Raw genomic sequence first — 13,717 nt, forward strand, 5'->3', positions numbered from 1 at the left:
TGATCAACACGTTCATATTGATACAATTATAAATCATATAGAATGTGTGTTTATTAGAGTTTTTATTATTAAATAACTAGCTACTAAAGTAATCAAATAAATGTAGTGGATTAAAAAGTGATTTAATTTAAATGTAATAAGCCTAAGTATGGCAAAATTATTTATAAGTGTACTTAGTTACTTTCCACTATGGAATATTATAAACCTGCAGTTACTCTACATGCGTTTTTCATAAGGAGAAAGACATAACTGCTTTATTATATCTATAAAGTAGCTCTGATGATCAGAGTTTGTAACACCTGGTGGTGGAAGATGGTATTACACAATAACACTTTAGTAATGAAAGACAAAAAGTGTTACAAAAACAACAAACTCAGTTTTCATAACTGGCTCATGAAATAGGAGCCAGCGGCCGTTATGTGCACAGTTAAGAATCAACAGGTGGCGACAGGAAGCAGATAAAAATAAAAGGTAAAGTAATGGCGAGTCAACAAGGGTGAACCAAGGACAGCAGAGAAATGAGGCCCGCTGAGGATGAATAGTAATGGAGGTCATCAGTATTATATCAGGATTAAATCAGATGTACAAGGAGAACACAAACCTGGAAGAACCATTAAACAATAACCTCATGAGTCATGAGATAAATTATCAGATTATAAGTAAATAATCTGTGATCGCATCACTATCATATGATGTGGTTTTTATGAATTTCTTAATTAGAAAAACAGTTTTACACAATAAAACATGTTTAAGTTTAGAGTCGTGTGTGTTTGACTCCATGAGAGAGAGAGAGAGAGAAACGGCAACATTTACAATCCAATCATTTTACTTTATTTCATGTGTGTGTTCACTGGAAAACGTTACGTTTGTGTTCGGTGTGACGTAAAGAAAATAACAATGTCACAGGATACTTTAAAATTACACTGTGACATTTAAAGAGTGCGACATACCAAGGTACACACACACACACACACACACACACACACACACACACTCGTTTACAGCCAACGAGGGTCTCCCTTTTGAGCTATATATATACAGCTGACACAAACTACAGTGACAGGTGTGCGTGTGTTTGTGTGTGTGTCCGTGTGTGTGTGCGCGCGTGTGTGCTACGCAGAAATCTGAGGTCAAGTGAGGCTTTATGAGCTTACACTATTATTGACACCAAAAGAGTGTGTCTATATTGAAACAGGAAACACCATGCTGCTTTGACTACAAACACACACACACACATATGTTTGTCTTTCTGTACTCGTGAGGACCGTCAGTGAAGGTCCTTAGCCCCTAAATGTAATCTTTTATAATAAAGTGCGTATCGAGTGACAACGTGAAAGGTGTCGCTTGTAGAGAATTATCAGCGAGAACCTTCAGCCCCCCTCGGCTATACAGAGCTTCAAGGTGACTTTCTGCTCGTTGTTAAGCCTCTTAAAATGCCATGTTGACCATTCAAAGGCTAACTCGTTAGCTACATACATTCTGGCCAAGCAAAAGTAATCCCTGAACTTTCATACAGAAGAAGAACCGGTGCACCTAAATTAAATTTTTTATCCAGAATGCTGAAAAATACAACCCCCACACTCCTCCCTCATATGCGGTTATTTTAGTACTGCAGTTATATATTCGCCCACAAGAGGGCGCCACCGTCCACATAACAGTTTTGACCGAACAGCCATTTTTGAGTTACTGTGTTTTTTCAATGTATGCATCACTTATAAAACTTTGTTACACATTTACTGTAATACTTGTTTGACATTTTTAATCAAACTACACAAATTCACCATATTTACTTTCCACTTTTTCTACGAACGTGTCTGTTTCCTTCTATTATAACATTTAAGTGCGCTCCTTCATGCAGTTAATTTGTATTTAATGGTTTCCTTTTCATTTATGTTGCCAATGTAAATTCAAATGTTTTTGCTATGTTTGATGTCTCGTTTTCCATTTTAACATTTAAATAAGGAAGGATTGTCCTTAATTGTAGAGTCAATTGGGTATTTCTTTACCACTTTTCCGTATGTTTACAATCATTCTTCACATATAAAGTCTGATATTTTACACCATGTGTTGTTAATTTCAGCAGGTGATCTCATTGGCTGTGCAGCATGCAGGGCAGTTTAATTCAGTAACGGTTTTCCATTCAACGTACAGTCTCATGCGGAGAATCCTCTCGCTCACACAGCGGTTGTAGTGTCGACATGGCTGCCACAGAGCGAGGAGAAGAAAAGAGAGAGAGAGATAGAGAGAGAGAGAGATAGAGTTGCAGTTCCCAAACATTCCTGATGCATCCAGATGACCTTGCTGGAAATTCTCCCATCAGCTCAAGCTGGACATTGGCCATGGGAACGAGGCTCGGTTTCCTTTTGAATACCACGGTGCTCCTTTTCCAAACCATCTCAAACCATCCAGCATTTCTCAGCTGCCAACTCTCTATCTGTCTTGTTATGAATGAACCGAGTGGGTCAGAGGGAAATATGAAGGGTCTTCAGGCGATGTGATCTCTAGTTGCCATAATGATGCTACACAGATCCCAGGTAGTTTATCATAGAGTATGTGCACACATTCTAAACTCAAATCACTACAGTTAGTGTCAAATTACACTATCAAATTATGTCAAATTATAATTTAACTCCTTTAAATTAATAGGATTACATTATTGTCTGTGTCACGCTCTCATACAGTGTTGGTGTTAAATTGGCTGCTTTAGTTCATATTCCTGAACCAAGTCCTTAAAAACTGAGTATCTGATCCTGAGTGTATTTATTGTTTAAATGTGTACCGTAAAAGTCGGGTTACAAGCCGTTACGATGTTCGGTGGGTGTCCCCACTAGTTCCCCGCTGTAGCCAGCTAGCGCTGCTGCTAGTTCCCTGCTAACTTCTGCTAGCTCTCCGCTAACTTCCGCTAGCTCTCGCTAGTTCCCCGACAACCACCGAAGGTAGCGGGACCAGCCTCAGCTCGACGCCCGACTCGGGCGGAGGGGATGCGGGAAGCTAGCAGCAGTAGCGGGAAGCTAGCAGTAGTAGCGGGGAGCTAACAGCAGAGCTAGCTTGCTACAGCGGGGACAACCACCGAAGGTAGTAGCGGCTTGTAACCCGGTTTTTACAGTAGTATGTGTTGTTTAAAAAGCTATTGTCGGCCTCGCTATTGTCGTACTTATTCTGGGTTTTTCCTGCTATAATCGTGGTAATATCAAGGCAGCTCCACAACCGAGTCACGTTAATTTACACGCTAATCAACAGAAGTCAAAGATAAATACGGCGGGTATTGAAAAGAAAAGAGGACTTTTGTACTCGTAAGCATTTTAGAGAGAAAATATACTCAAAAGATTTTTCATATTTTATCTGCAAAGCTTTTGAAACATATACAGCATTCACATTATTGAAGTGGAATAATAAATACAAAACTACAATATAGGAAATATCTAACAATGTAAAATCCTCACTTATGGTAATCAGTTTAATTTGTCAAACTACAGTACAATCTCCAAATAAAACACACAACTTACATTTCAGACAAAGATTGTCGCCCAGATGTGTTCAGAGCCAGAATGAGACATTATTATAAATGCAGTGCAGCAGGAGCTCAGTTCTTAAAGCTGACTAAGAACAGGACTTTGAACACATTTGAGAAATTTGAGCATAACCTTTAAAAAGTTTAAAAATACTGTTGTGAATACTGGTGTGAAGATGCAATCTGCATTTGTGTTTCATATTAATATCCAGTGATGAACATCTGTATCCAGTAAAACAGGCACTGCTGCAGTTAAAACGCAAACCAGCTCAAGACTTAGACTCTTTGAAATACAGTGAAAATAATGACAAACTTATATAACAAATTTAGAAAAAAATACAGTTTAGTTCTACTTCACAGGAAAATGTAAAAATAAGTCAACACTGCCCGACGATATTGAATTTCAGCCAGAAGGTCGATGAGTTCACAGGTAAAACATTGGCTGCTTGAGAGGTCAGAAAGGTTCCCAGCACCCTTGGGTGTTGTTGCCTCCTCAGATGTAGAAAAGAGCCCCCAAACTGTGGGAGAGCACTGTGTTGTATCTTTGGAACAAGCAAAAGACCAACACCGGCCCAAAAGTTTGACCTTTAGTCGTTTCCCTCAACAATCTGCAGAAGTCATAAACCGTCATTTTGGGGAGAACATTTGCTTCAAGTTGCAGCAACTGCAAGTCCGTCCGAGTGATCGGCAACCGTTGCCGTCAGCTGGACGTCAGACGATCTGATATGAATGTTTCATAAAAATCTTCTTTTTCAGAAGGCTGTGCGGTGAACGCAGTATTTGGCGACCACGAGTGAATGTGATTAGCGCTCAGTGTTCGTCTATCTCACCGTCAGGTTTTAAGGATTGTCTGCATGTAGAACCATCATATATGTATCAAAGTTTTTAACTTGTTACACTGCAAGAAAATATGCGTTTCTACACCAGAAAATACATTTTCTATGAAAATAACCAGTTTAACATTTGACACTGCAGTCCGTTTCTGGTGTGTCCACATAATACGAAAAGTATTTCTGTATGTGCTGCTCTTAAATTAAATTGATATATTGTGTGATGTTATGCGTCTATAAACAGGAAAAGCTAAAACAGCAAACTTGATATTGGTTTCTGTGCATGCCCTTTCCTAAAAGATGTACATCTATACATTTGAGATCAAGATGTAGCAAACAGAACAGGCAGAAATGGTTAAATAATGCTTTCTGGTCTTTGATCCAAGGAGACAGCGGTTCGCGCCCCGTGTGGAACACAAGGCCATTTTTTTTACCCCAAACAATGAGCTTTTCATAAACCTAACCAAGTAGTTTTGACCGAGTTGTTTCTTTTGAAGAGTTTCTTCAGAGGGGCCATACAATTGACACGTGTCAAATTTTTTAAAATACGTTTAAAAAGCATGACGTCCTCATGAAGTCACAGTCATTCATTTTGATGGCAGTCGAGACTAAACAGAACAACAGAGAGTTAGTGTTTCTGCTAAATGTGAAGTCCTGCTGTCTTAAAATGTGTCTCAGTTTGTTCAGCAGGCGTGTGAGAAGTTAAAGTTTCTGCTTCCTCTCTAAACCGAGAGGTCGTCCACTCTCGTCCGGCTGCTCGTTCCGCTCGTCCGGCTGAATCTCCGCTTGTCCTTGTGACAGAGCCCTCCGTTCGGGCACAGCAGCAGCCCGTCCGGGCCGCCGTTCACCTCCCTGCTCCCGGGCGCGTAGGACTTGGCGTCGGTCCTCAGGTAGCCGCCATCTTGGATCTGATTGCCATCCGCCTCCTGCCACGCGGGCGAGTAGCAGCGCATCTGGAGGAGGCTCACCTCCTCGGCGGCGGCAGCCATTTTGTGCTTCTCGGTGGCCATGTTCTCAGAGTTCTGCTGGTTGGCGAGGCGGTGGTTGGGGAACGGGAGGGGCAGGAAGTGCGAGGAGCCGATCACGCACTGGCTGAAGTCCGGCGGCGGGGTCGGCGGCGGGGGAGGAGACAGAGAGAGCCGAGGAGCTAGCGGCGCGCTAGCTAAGCGTCGTTCCAGCTTCGCTTTTAAAAAGTGCTGCCTGCAACGAAGAGATTTAGACAGTTAACATTGCACAATACATTATTTATTTATTTTAATTTGGGTAAGCGTGCATCTCCATATTGATTAAACTCTATTCATTTTTGTTTTAAACTAGAAGATTCATTTTTAACCTGTTAAGCCCTAGCTTTTATATCATACCCTTTTATATCAGGAAAATCAAGAAAAAATCATGGTATAAATCCCTCCTCCCCAAAAAAAAAAACATGTTAGGTATCAAATTAAACATAAAAATCAGGGCTACAATAATATATAATCCTGATGTACAACCTCTAAACACAACTCAAACAATAAATAGGATTAGGGGTTAGGGTTAGGGCTAGGGCTTAAAGGGCTACTTGTGCAAAAGCACACATCTGGATTCAGGGCTGTGAACTTGCACGCTTGAAGAACCTTAATTTACTCAAAGTTGTCCTTTTATTCCCAGAAGAAATGCCAGAAAGTCACATTTCAGCTCTTCAGAGTTTTTGTTTGGAATCGTCAGAAAGTTTGACCTCTATGTTTAGCTCCAGAAAGTAACAGCTGAATCACCGAAGGTTCAAAATAGTCGAGAAATGAACTTTAGTTGTTGCAAGAGCTCGGTTTAATCCTAAAACTAACATAAGCACCCATATACACTTCATCCTGACTTTCTGAACTACAGAGTCCTCCATCGGTGGAACTAACACGATCTTTTTGTTCGCCCGCCCTTATTAATGCCCATATCTTTCTATCTAAGTGCCCCCAGCGTGAAGCACAGGCTTTCTGTTATATATTTGAAAGTTTGAAGACCAAGATAACCCTGATAACATAATCAGATTTATTTCCTCTTGACTTTAAAAAGTCTCCATCAGAGCCACGCACATCAATAACCTCCGCCTCTACTGAATGGTGAGTAAACTAACTTTTATGTGTCAAATCTGTGGAGTTCCCCTTCCTTTCTGGATGACTCCTCTTTAAAAGGTCGCATTTGTTTCAGATTGAAAATCAGCTTTCGGATAATTAACGTTCTATTCATCTGCATCAAGTTTCTGTTAACACTTTTAAATGACCGCTGAGTCAACTCGACGAAATTTAGGACAACAAAACATGGACGCCCGCGGCTATCTGATGTGTCTGAGCTTCACACGCATCTACAGAGGCTCTTCATCCATTACCACGGCACCATTCACCAAAAGAAGTTATAAAGTAACTTCACGGCACACACCACCATATTTCTGGATAAATCTCGTTCATAGTAACTTTGATTTGCAGCGTCACTTCCTGCCTTTGTTTGTTTCCCGCCTGTAATTGTTTTCACCCGGTCGCTCGTCAGCCCTGCTCTCACCTGTCCCTCGTTACCTCCCTCCTCTCCTCTCCCCTTGTCTTCTTCAGTTCTGACCGTTTGAAAGCGCTTCGCTTCGTTAAAGTATTTTCTTTGCGTCAGCCCGTCTGCGTTTGATCTCCTGCACCGCAAGAGAAGCGGCCGTTTAATTGGCAGTGAGTTCAAAGTCACCTCCAGAAACTGCACCTGGTTGGTTTTTGGGCTCTGGTAGTTTGATTTTTACTCAAATAAAAGTACTAATGCCACAGTGTAGATACTCTGTTGCAAGTAAAAGTCCTGCATTAAAAAAATAGCAACAAAATAAAGTCTCAAAAGTAGCATTCATTATGCAGAATGTCACATTTCAGAATAATATATATTACATTATTTGTGTAGAGCACTTTGAACATCATGTGTCCTTCAGTTTAATCTTGTAAAGGTCAACATTATACACGGGTAGTTTACTAGTTGATCATAATTTATTGGTTGATTATATTTTTGTTTTAATAATCTGCATGTGTAAAGTAACTAAAGCTTTAAAATCAGTACAACAAGTACAATATCTGCCTCTGAAAGCAGAAAAAAATGGAATTACTCAAGTACCTCAAAATAGTACATAAGTGCATTTCTTGAGTAAAGTTGTACTTCCCCCACTGATGACAGCCAACAGTGTCTTTTTTCATATCTAATGTGTGTGAGCTTTAATTCACCTCGACCTGAAACAACTCAGCACACATTGTATCCTAATGCATCTGGAAACGCCTGCAGTGACGTTTTTTATCTGCAGTTTGATTAAAAGGTCTCAAAACACTAAAGCATCCTGGTCTCTTAAGCTCAAACACACATTACCTGCAGCAGTGTCTCCACGCCAGGTGATGCAGCTCCAGCACACTGAGCGCCAGAGACACGGCCGACACCGTCATCATGAACACGATGAACACGTTCTTCTCTGTCGGCCTGGAGACGTAGCAGTTCACCGGGTGAGGACACGGCCAGGCCTGGGAGGGGGGGCATGGGGGGGGAGAGAGAGAGGAGAGAGAGAGGGGGGGAGAGAGGGGAGTGAGGGAGAGAGGGAGAGAGAGAGTAAGGGAGCGAGGAAGAGAGAGAGAGAGAGGGAGTGAGGGAGAGAGAGAGAGAGAGGGAGTGAGGGAGAGAGGGGGAGAGAGGAAGAGAGAGAGAGAGAGTGAGGGAGAGAGAGAGAGAGAGAGAGTGAGGGAGAGGGAGAGAGGAAGAGAGGGGGAGTGAGAGAGAGGGAGAGGGGGAGAGAGGGAGAGAGGAAGAGAGGGGGAGAGAGGGAGAGAGGGGGAGAGAGGAAGAGAGAGAGAGAGAGTGAGGGAGAGAGAGAGAGGGAGAGAGGAAGAGAGGGGGAGTGAGAGAGAGGGAGAGGGGGAGAGAGGGAGAGAGGAAGAGAGGGGGAGTGAGGGAGAGAGGGAGAGAGAGAGTGAGGGAGCGAGGAAGAGAGAGAGAGAGAGTGAGGGAGTGAGGGAGAGAGGGGGAGAGAGAGGGAGAGAGAGAGAGAGAGAGTGAGGGAGAGAGAGAGAGGGAGAGAGGAAGAGAGGGGGAGTGAGGGAGCGAGGAAGAGAGAGAGAGAGAGGGAGTGAGGGAGAGAGGGGGAGAGAGAGGGAGAGAGAGGGAGAGAGGGAGAGAGGGAGAGAGAGAGTGAGGGAGCGAGGAAGAGAGAGAGAGAGGGAGTGAGGGAGAGAGGGGGAGAGAGAGGGAGAGAGAGGGAGTGAGGGAGAGTGAGGAAGAGAGAGGGAGAGAGAGAGTGAGGGAGAGTGAGGAAGAGAGAGGGAGGGAGAGAGGGGGAGAGTGAGGAAGAGAGAGGGAGGGAGAGAGAGGGAGAAGGGGAGAGAGGGAGAGAGAGGGAGAGAGAGAGAGAGAGAGGGGGGGGAGTGCGGGAGAGAGGAAGAGAGAGAGAGAGTGAGGGAGAGTGAGGAAGAGAGAGGGAGGGAGAGAGGGGGAGAGGGAGGAAGAGAGAGGGAGGGAGAGAGAGGGAGAAGGGGAGAGAGGGAGAGAGAGGGAGAGAGAGAGAGAGAGAGGGGGGGAGTGCGGGAGAGAGGAAGAGAGAGAGAGAGCGAGAGAGAGTGAGAGAGTAAGAGAGGGAGAGGGAGGGAGAGAGAGGTAAGAGAAAGTGAGTGAGAGAGTAAGAAAGTGAGAGAGAGCGTAAGAGAGAGAGAGTGAGAGAGGGAGAGAGAGAAAGTGAGAGAGTATGAGAGTGAGAGAGATGATATGACTGTGGGTCCTGAATATCATGTTTTAAACGTTGGAAATGACTCAAAATGAGTCAGAGTTCTGGTCTCACCTTGCAGACGTACAGAGGATTGAGGAAGACTCCGTACATGAAGTACTGGAGAATCAGAAACACCACCTGCAGGAGGAGCAGTCAGTCAGCTGTGGAGGAATACACATGTACCTCCTCCTCCTACACCATGCAGTGGCTAAATGGTCACGTCTGGATGGACAGAGGATCGATCCCAATGTCACACAAGTGTCTCTCTCTCTCTCTCTCTCTCTCTCTCAGACCTGTATACACGTCTGCATCCTGCAAGATTCTACACCGTGTCCATAGAGTGGAATTACAACTTCCTGGTTCATCATGTGATGCCATTGGGCCCCAAAAACACGTCTGGAAATCTACGATCGAGCACCTGAATAGTAATTTAAATCATGAGGTTCTTAAAGATTTAAAATGCACTAATAGCCGAACCCAGAGTTATTTTCTTTGCTTCCTCCATGTGAAGCAGAACGAGGAGCCGGAGTTTAAGGAAACACGAGGGCGCTTGCTTTATGGACCCCGAGGATTTTTTGATCTGAATGTTGTACTTTTTGTTTTGCTCCATGCGCCACTGACCAACGCTGTGTTCTCATTATACATCCATGCATTTCTGCAGAATTTGCATCAGGGAATTACCCACAATTCACACTGTTGGCTCACTAAAAAAAGTTCCCGGGTGAAGCCTGGGGGCATCAGAAACATTTAGCATTAATGGAAAGTCCATAAAAAACGCATGAAATCAGAGGAATGCAAGCAGAGATTATATTTTACACATCTGGTTTATTCATCAACCTTTTCTTTAAATTTGTCTAATTAAAGTTGTTTTGCTAAAAAAAACAAGTAAACAGATTTGACAAAAAAAAAAAAGTAAATAAAACCCCTTAATTGTACGTAAAATGTTTTGGAGTAATCAAGGTAACGTGATATTTCAATGTCCTATTCTTGTCAAGCCCTAGTGGGCCCTGGTCTGTAAGTACTAGTATACACATACATATGTATGTATATATATATATATGGACACTAGCATGTACCTCCATGATGCTCCGCAGCAGTATACTCAGGATGTACGTCTGCAGCAGCGCTCCCCTCAGACGGACTCGACCTGCCGATTGGCCTTCTGGTTTCTCCTCCTTCCTTCTGCCCTTCTCTCCTTTCCTCCCGTGTTCCTCTTGTCCTCCCTCTCCTTCACCCCCTCCCGTGTCCTCCTCCTCTCCGTCCTCCTCCTCTCGGTTCCTCCTCTTCTCCTCTCGGCGCACGGTGTGCATGGCGTGGCCCATGTAGATGAGGCTGGGCGTGGACACGAACACGATCTGGAGCACCTGGCAGGAGATCAGACATATATACGATAAAAAACAGTTGAATTAATGCGACAGTTTTAAACTACTTAACATCACGGTTTGATTGTGTCCTTACTGCACCCAAACTCATCGATGATAACTGTCTTGCAAATTGGCTATTTGTAGTACGTTTTTACTGGTAATGCACGGAGCAGCCATCTTGGATTTTAAGGTCAGGGTTGGGGAGGTTCGACCAACTTTCCTCGTCGGAAATTGGACGTTTCTTTTTTCTTTTTCCCTGATATCCAAACTCCATGGTCCAGGACACTGGTCTTTTGGTCTTTCTTGTTTTAATTAGAAGAGGGGTTGTCTCTCTTTTAGTCTGAAAATCCCCGTGCAGAGATTTTAACGTGAACTTTCAGTCGTGTGGCGACGTTGGTGCAGGTTGGAACATTTCAATTGTTATGTGTGAAAAAAGTTTGGGAATGTTGGCGTTTAAAGAAAGAGAGAGGGAGAGAGAGAGATGGAGAGGGTGAGAGGGAGAGAGGGGGGGAGAGAGAGAGGGAGAGAGAGGGAGATGGAGAGAGAGAGGGAGATGGAGAGAGAGAGATAGAGAGTGAGGGAGAGAGAGGGAGAGAGAGAGAGAGAGAGGGAGAGAGGGGGAGAGAGAGAAGGAGAGAGAGAGAGAGAGAGAGAGAGTGAGGGAGAGAGAGAGAGAGGGAGAGAGAGAGAGTGAGGGAGAGAGAGAGAGAGAGAGAGAGTGAGGGAGAGAGATAGAGAGAGAGAGAGAGAGGGAGAGAGAGAGATAGAGAGTGATGGAGAGAGAGAGAGAGAGAGAAAGAGAGAGAGAGAGAGGGAGAGAGAGAGAGAGAGAGGGAGAGAGAGAAGGAGAGAGAGAGAGAGAGAGTGAGGGGAGAGAGAGAGAGAGAGAGGGAGAGAGAGAGAGAGAGAGAGAGAGAGAGAGAGGGGGAGTAATGTTGGCGTTTAGAGAAAGATTCCCAACACAAAGATGCAGAGTTCAGTTTCAGGATCTCAGCCGCAGACGAGGGCCGTCGGTGACGTCATCAATGTTTACGGACTGATTGTTTCGCCGTGTGGACGTTGACCAATAGGAGCGCTGAGCGCACACCTTTAAACATGACCAGGTGAATAAAGAAGAGGTGGAACTGTGAAACAGAGAGGAGGTCTGGGGTTTTTAGGCTTTTCTCAACACAAGACTCGAGCGCCGCCTTCCCGATTACATCACACGGGTCGGGAAAGACGGCGGGCTGTGATTGGTCGAGGACCAACGTGTCACATGTCACGTCTCAAGGCCGAGTTACAGCGGGAACGTATGACTCTAGTTGATTCATCTGAGAACAGTGACCATCTAATATTCTCCTGAAGTGTTCGTAGCTTTAATAATTAATGCAATTCTTAAAACCCAACAAACAAAAAACACGTTGAGCGGGAAATTTGGATGGATCAAACGTGAAGTCAGGTGACATCAGTTTATTACCCAGTATCGTATGTGAGCTATCGGGAAGGCTCGGTCGTAGCAAACGTTCTCGCAGCCCGGCTGCTCGGTGTCGCAGTTAAAGTCTTCCTGCTCGTCGCCCCACGACGACTCAGCCGCCGTCCCGAGCACCAGGATCCGAAAGATGAACAGGATGGTCAGCCACACCTGGTAGAAATAACGATAATAATCAAGACTTTTTGTGTATTAACGTCTGGAGCAACATTTGAAAATGCTAAACAAATGTAAAAGACGAGGGTTTTAGTTCAGTAATGTCTTAGTTTTCAGCTGGATGGCTCAGAACTAAGAATAATGCAACTCTTGTGACGCCCTCAAAATATTAATTTAAGATGAATAGTGATATTATTTTAGAAGGCGTTGCATAAATTCTATGGAAGGGTTATTTTACATTATTTAGGATTCCTTCAGCGCTCGTACAATGCCATCAAACATAAACTTCTGCTTATTATTAGAGGAGGAGAATATAAACTATGCATCAGGATATGTGAAATAAACAGGATGATTTGGAAATATATGAATGTTTTATTTTTATTGTGTATGCATGGTTTTACTTCCTTTGTGTGCAGAGGAAGTCAGACTGATGCCATGTTGCCTGGCATGCAGTGTGTGTGTGTGTGTGTGTGTGTGTGTGTGTGTGTGTGTGTGTGTGTGTGTGTGTGTGTGTTGTAACCTTGCCAACAGAGGTAGAGTGCTCCTGTACTTCCTCCAGGAAGTTTCCCAGCAGGCTCCAGTCGGCCATGACAGCTCAGCTCAGACTTTGTATTTATTTGTCTCTCAGCAGGAACAGAATTCACCTGAAGAGCAGAAAGCAGACGGGTTTCATGTCTGGGTCACATTCAGGCTTCTGCTAATCTCATCTGAGATTTATTTAAACAAAAGACGTCTGCCAAAAGCATCTTAAGGGTGAGATGATCTCAAAATCAACCAAAAACTACACCTTGTATTGCTTTTCTTTACGCAGTTAAGACTCTTTTTCTACAATTAGACAATAAAAAGGTATATATTTTCACATCTATTGGCTGAAAGTTCACTTTCCTGATGTTTCATCTTCAGGTTCTGTATCTGTTCTTCCTATTGATGATGTGTGTGTGGTTTTCCACGCACATAAATGTCATTCACAATCAATACAAAATGTTTAGGAACCTTTAAGGAGCCGTCGCTGCTTCATTTGAGACGAATATGAGTTTAACAGTAAAGTCGCCATCAAGCAGCAGCTAAACCAAAGGGCCTTACATCACTTCCACCCAGTAACATGAATTATAAAGGCAAACATGTATTCATTGTGGGGAGCAGTTATGATGTTGTAATATTCTGCAGATATGAAACAAACGTTTTTTTTAAAACGTAATCCTGTGCCTCCTTTTTTCTTTATGGCACCTGACTGGAGAATTTGCTCCACCAGCTGTTTATCTCCATGCATCAACTACTAATGTCATCCTGATGTAAAAAGAGTTTATTTTTAATGTTTATTTACGTTTCCTTTTGCCAATTTTCCGAACATTTCTCTACAAATTTGTACTAAACTTGGATGGAAACTTTGGGAAGTAAAAATATGAAGAAAACCGTTTGTGCTTGTTGGTCAGTGTGTTGGAGGTTAGCAAGTGTGTGTGTTTGTGTGTGTGTGTGTGTGTGTTTAACGTATTATCTCGACCCTATCTGGCCCGGCCCCGACCCCATTAATAAAAATGTCTGTGCCCACGTCTTAGTTTAGCTTCACTCTCGGTTCCCACACTCCAGTCCGTCTGTCTGTGGGGAAGGAAAGCTAGACATCTACTGTAAACACACACACACACACACACACACACA

At 43.6% G+C, this 13,717-nt stretch overlaps 1 protein-coding gene across 1 annotated transcript; it reads right to left on the reverse strand.

The window, feature by feature from the left end:
- Positions 1–5,063: 5,063 nt before the first annotated feature.
- On the reverse strand, positions 5,064–12,650 carry LOC306746661 (gap junction alpha-5 protein-like; the record flags this gene model as incomplete). The annotated part of the gene is made up of 6 exons (XM_079229611.1): positions 5,064–5,541; positions 7,693–7,841; positions 9,146–9,211; positions 10,150–10,437; positions 11,894–12,058; positions 12,582–12,650. 6 exons carry the CDS (start codon positions 12,648–12,650, stop codon positions 5,064–5,066), a joined length of 1,215 nt encoding a protein of 404 aa, XP_079085737.1.
- Positions 12,651–13,717: the final 1,067 nt, after the last annotated feature.

Source organism: Taurulus bubalis (assembly GCF_910589615.1).
Source record: "Taurulus bubalis genome assembly, chromosome: 14".
Lineage (NCBI taxonomy): Eukaryota > Metazoa > Chordata > Actinopteri > Perciformes > Cottidae > Taurulus > Taurulus bubalis.